Source organism: Rhinatrema bivittatum, chromosome 13 (assembly GCF_901001135.1).
Source record: "Rhinatrema bivittatum chromosome 13, aRhiBiv1.1, whole genome shotgun sequence".
Taxonomy (NCBI): Eukaryota; Metazoa; Chordata; class Amphibia; order Gymnophiona; family Rhinatrematidae; genus Rhinatrema; species Rhinatrema bivittatum.
In genome coordinates this window covers 51,051,155-51,057,154 of record NC_042627.1, presented here as the reverse complement: position 1 = coordinate 51,057,154, position 6,000 = coordinate 51,051,155, and the positions used below count along the sequence as shown (strand labels likewise).

Below are 6,000 nucleotides of genomic sequence, written 5' to 3'. Positions count from 1 at the left end.
CCCGCCGCGAATCGTTTTCGTACGGAAAATGGCGCCGGCAGGAGATCGACTGCAGGAGGTCGTTCAGCGAGGCGCCGGAACCCTCGCTGAACGACCTCCTGCAGTCGATCTCCTGCCGGCGCCATTTTCCGTACGAAAACGATTCGCGGCGGGAAATCGCTCCCTGACCCCCGCTGGACCTCCAGGAACTTTTGGCCAGCTTGTGGGGGGCCTCCTGACCCCCACGAGACTTGCCAAAAGTCCAGCGGGGGTCCGGAAGGACCTCCTGCCGTCCAATCTTTTTCGTCTATGGCCGCCGCCATTTTTCGGCGCCATTTTGGAAAATGGCGCCGGCTGAAGACGACAAGATTCAGAGCAGGAGCCCGTTCCGGACCGCTGCCGTTCCGGACCGCCGCTGGACCCGCAGGTTATTTAAGTTATTTGGGGGGGGGGTTCGGGAGGGTGGGGGATTTAATTTAAAGGGTCGGGGGTGGGTTTTAGGGGGTTTTAGTGTGCCGGCTCACGATTCTAACGATTTATAACGATAAATCGTTAGAATCTGTATTGTATTGTGTTCCATAACGGTTTAAGACGATATTAAAATTATCGGACGATAATTTTAATCGTCCTAAAACGATTCACATCCCTAATTCTAATCATGGGGCTTATTTGATTCGAGCAAACATACCAAAGCTATGGTAAGAATGTTTGTTTGTACCTATTCCTATGCTTGCTTATTTATGATTGAACCTATTTTCTTTGATGTTTGAATAGGTTTGTATTGTTTAGAAAAAAGATTATGTAATTGGGCCAATATTTAGTGCTGCACAAAATTTGCTAACTGCTGAGTCTAAAAGAAATACCATCTAGTGAAAAGCAGCTCTTAGTACAAACATTTTGTTTTCTGAGAAGTCTAGTGTAATTAAGAACTACTTTTAAAGTAATGAACAAGTTGCAGTGTGGCAGCTTTGTACCTGCCTCAGTAATGTAAATTAATTATTGTGAGTTTCTCCAGTTTTTTGCACTTTTTAAAAAAGAAATAAGGAGCTTCTTTTGGAGTAATTGGTTATGGAGAAAGAAGCAGGAGGCAAAATTGTATTAATGCTTGAATTATATTGGGTTTGCCCCAAAATTAATAACAGTATGGCAGGGATATTGGTGATTTGCAATTTTGCACTGTAATCAGCATATATTTTGAGACACAAAAATTGTTTAATTAACAGTACTTTATTGGCATACTATCTATAATTAGTTAGCTTGGTGGATATCTCTTTCTCTAATCTTTTACATCCAGGTTTATTTTAGCTGCTTTTGGAACCTGAATAGTAACACACCTGTTGCAGCAGTTTGTTAGAGGAAGCTTCTTTAACACATTTCCTTTTAGAACGCGAGTCATTCCTATACATGGTTGAATATTTTTGACCTATAGAAACAGGTGAATACTGGACGTAATATTAAGCTAATTATTTCTATGTGTTGTTTCTGGAAAACAGACTTTGCAATAAAATATGATTTTTTGAAAAATATTGAGCTCCTGTTAAAGAAGCATCCCCTTCATAAAGTATTTCTTAGAGTTCCATTATAATCCTTTCTAGATCATAGATTTGTGTTATAAGGGTATTCTGTTATTAAACACAAGTTTTTTTTATCTATCTCAAGGAAGTTCTGGTGTTCTCTGAAGAAGAAAACAATGCTGGACATTATAGCGTTTACTCAAACTTTATCTTTAAAATTATGTGTTTTCATTTCCTTTGCGCTCTAATGCATGAATTTCCTATTGTCTGACATTGGCATTTAATGGGTTAATTAATCTAAGAAAGGTATGATAACACAGTTCCCTCCCTTTTTAGACTCTGCAAGGAGCCAGGAGAAGTGGAACGGGAATTTACAGTGCATGCGGGCCTCTCTCAGGATTTGGTTTATAGCCTACAGTATTTTCAGCAATTCATGTCTAAACTATTAAAAGATGCCACACAAGGATTATTGGGAGATACAAATTTTCTTCCGGATTCAAAATTAGTTTCTCTTTAAGGAAAGGTTGACACAAGTTGTCCTCCATGGTTTCTGTCCTTTTTAAGAGATTGATCTTATTTTGCATATATAAGCTTTGCAAAGGAATGTTTACAAAGAAATTGGGAAATACTACAAAAAAGAAAGTAAATTGTCAAAACAGCAAGGAACAAGATCTCTCTCAAGCCGGACAAACAAAACCTCCTAAAATTTCAAATTCCATAAAGAGCACTGTTAGAAAGATTGCCAAGTGCCCATCTGCCTGCAACTTATCAGCAGAAGACAATACAGGAAACAGAGAATTTTCACTTTCTCCAACGTTCAGTTACAGAGTAGCTATTTCTAATGGACTACAAAAGAGTATTTTTGTAGCTAATAATAATCATGAAGATTTACCTCAAGAAATCTCCTCAATTGAGAGTTCATGCACCGAGTCATTAAATGAAATAAAAGGAGGTAACAGGATAAAAGAGTACATATCACACACAATGCCGGTAAGGCGTAATAGAAAAAGCTTGAGTAGTCTTGCTCCATCTGATGGAAGTTCAGATGGGGAACGTACTTTACATACCCTGAAACTAGGGGCTTTAAAAAAACTGAGGAAATGGAAAAAGAGCCAAGACTGTGTCTCCTCAGACTCAGAAGTGAGCACTTGGAAAAAAACTTGGGGACTACGGAGCAAATCTCTCGACAGACCAGGTCGACAACAAAAAACAAATACTCTTGAACCTGGTTTTAGTTCGACTAGTTGCTTAAGTCAAACACATGATGTTATGGAAATGATCTTTAAAGAACTTCAGGGAATTAGTCAAATAGAGACTGAACTTTCAGAACTAAGAGGACATGTGAATGCTCTCAAGCAATCTATTGATGAAATCTCTAGCAGTGTAGAAGTTGTACAAAGTGAAATAGAACAGTTGCGTTCTGGGTTTGTGCAATCTAGAAGAGAAACAAGAGATATACATGACTATATTAAACAAATTGGTCATCAAGGTAGTAAAGCAAGCCTCCGATTTTTAAATGTGCCTGAAGAAAGATATGAAAACTCTGAAAATGTTGTTTACCGAATTTTAATTGAAAAGATGGGATTTTCTGATGCACAAAACACAATTAAAGTTGAATTTGCCCATAGATTAGGGCAGCAGCGAGACTGTCCAAATGCAAAGCCAAGGCCCATCCTTGTATATTTTGCATCATCACAGGAAAGAGATATAGTTTTAAAAAAGTGTTACAAACTTAAAGGGACAGGTATTGGGATTTCTACAGATTTTACTCATGATATAAAAATGAAAAAAGAGCGAGGGCTTCCATCTTCCCAAACTTATGAAAGCATGGATATGAAACTCTCAGCAATTGATTTGAACACAAAGCAGGATGACTGGGAATCACCTGATGACAGTGATAAGGAAATAGAGTCTGATATTAACAGGAATAGTTATGCAGTGATTTCAAAGTCAGCTTTTCAGATAACAACCAGCCCAAAACAAAATGAAGAATCTCCACATACAAGAAAACATAATAGAATGACTGATGTCCATGCATTCACAAATAAAGCAGAATATGGTGAATTAACATTTCAGTCCCCAGACTCTGATAGCCTAGAAAAGCAAGACAAGACTTATTCAGATATGAAACCCCTTTGGCATTCTCAGAATGATTATCTGACACCTAAGCTTAGCCGTTCAGAATCCGATTTTTCAAAATTATGTCAGTCTTATTCAGAGGATTTTTCAGAGACGCAGTGTTTTCTTAGAATCAATGGCAGCTCGTTGATGTCATCTTCTGATCGAGAGCTTTGGCAGAGAAGACAGGAGGATGCCTCATCTAAGTGGTTTCTAGACTCACAAGATCAACCTTTCAATTCCGAAAGTCAACCTTGTCTAGAACAAACTGAAGTAGAGAATACTGAAACTGCTGATAGTGGTGTAAGCAATGGAATAATTTGTATATCAGGAGACAAAAGTCGTTACAGTGATTCACAACTTTCTTTACAAGGTGATCTTTCACCATGGAAAGACTGGCAACATTTAGAACATGGCATAGACTCTGGTCTAGATGTTTCCACACAACAGGGCTTTGTTTATAACAGTTCTTCTGACCAGCAGATGGAAAATCACACACAAGACTTTGAAAACTCTCAAAATACAGACTTGCAGTATGACACTGATAATTATGTTTTTGCTGATGATGGTAATTGCCTATCATGTCCCGGCCTTGACAGCGAAGTACAGAATGAATGGCTGAGCCAGTATGATGCTTATGTGGAAACAAATTCTAATGACATTTACCAAAATCAAAACAGATTGCCTATGATGTATCGAAGCCAGAGCGAATTACAAAGTGATGACTCTGAGGAAGCACCCCCTAAATCATGGCATAGCCGACTAAGCATAGACCTTTCTGACAAGACCTTCAGTTTCCCTAAATTTGGGTCTACCCTTCAGCGTGCCAAATCTGCTTTAGAAGTAGTGTGGAACAAAAGCACACAAAGCCTAAGTGGGGCTGAGGACAGTGGCTCTTCATTTATGGGGAGATTTCGGACTTTATCCCAGTCAACGGCAAATGAATCTAGCACAACCCTTGATTCTGATGTGTATATAGAGCCTTACTATTACAAGGCCGAGGACGAAGGTGACTACAATTACAGTGAGACAGCTGCTGATAATGAATCAGATTATGTGGAAGTCATGGAGCAAGTTCTCGCCAAACTAGAAAACAGGACTTGCACGAGTGAAACATCTGAACAGGTTCAAGGATATGAAACTTTTTCCTATGAAATGTCTTATGAAACTTTACAGGATAATGAGTATGACACTCAATATGACGTTCTGGTTAGTGAAGAAATATTGGAACCTGCAGGGGAGCTAACTAATGAAGCACCAGTAATGGAAGATGAAAACCAAAATGTCCCAGAGATAACTATTGACATTCCAAAGAGAAATAAAATTCATCCATCTTTTAAAGAAGCTGCTCTAAAAGCATATAGGAAGCAAATGGCTGATCTGGAGGAGAAGATTCTTTCAGGAGGTACTGATATTTAAATATATATTTTAAATGTTATAGTAATTATGAACAACAACATTTGTTATACTACATATAGGAATAAGATAAATGTTCTGATTGTGACCTCAAAATGCCTCTTGAAATTTAACATCTAATTTTACTGAATTCTAAAATATTTAGCAGTCTGTACGCATTAAACTATAATGAAAAAAGATTTTAGCACTATAAAGAAATATAATTTATAATGTAGATGAACAATCAAGACTTTGATTTAAAGGTATGTAAAGTTTCATTTAATTAACTGATACTTAGTGGACTTGAAATGTTTCTGCATTGTATATAATTTATAAGTTTCAGAAATAAAATGTCAACGGTCATTTTCCTTCTATACAAATTTAAGCAGTCATACTTTTAAATAATTTATTTTGCTATGCAGATGTGATTTATTATCCATATTACAATATCTTAATTATTTTATAAACAAATTAGTTTTATATCTGTTATTGGGTCATCATACCTCTGCACAGAAAATTGGAGGGGTTTTCTAAAAATGAAATATATGCAATTAAATATATTCATATAATAAAATTCATTAGACCATCATAAATACTATAAGTCGCAGATGGTAATTGTCACCTTGACTGAATCTTTGCTTATTATTTCTAGCTGCCATCAAAATAAAACAAAAACAATCTGACACCCTCTCTTGTAAGATTAATGGTTGTGCCTTCAGCCAAAGGAATTGATTTTGTACTAATTAGTACATTGCAAACTCTGGCAAATGTTTACTTTGGGAATTTCTCCTCTCTCAAATCTACCAGCAGTTTAAAATTACACCGAATCCCATGACCAGAAGGAGAAGTGCCATTTTCACAGGTTCTAATCTGTTGGATTGCAGAAGGACTAATTGGGGTAATTTGCAAACAATTCATACAAAGAGCACAGCTTTGCACCAGTTCTCCAAGGGAAACTCAGAGCCGATACCCCCTCCCTCACTTTGAAAATTGC

General features: G+C 37.3%; 1 protein-coding gene across 1 annotated transcript in view; it reads left to right on the top strand.

Moving 5' to 3' along the window:
• The first annotated feature begins 1,847 nt into the window (after window positions 1-1,847).
• Window positions 1,848-6,000, top strand: part of UNC13C (unc-13 homolog C) — a 688,103-nt gene continuing 683,950 nt past the window's right edge. The window contains exon 1 of the mRNA XM_029574856.1: window positions 1,848-5,016. Coding sequence (XP_029430716.1) covers window positions 2,037-5,016 — 2,980 coding nt within the window. The 5' untranslated portion in view covers window positions 1,848-2,036. The remainder of the gene's footprint in view (window positions 5,017-6,000) is intronic.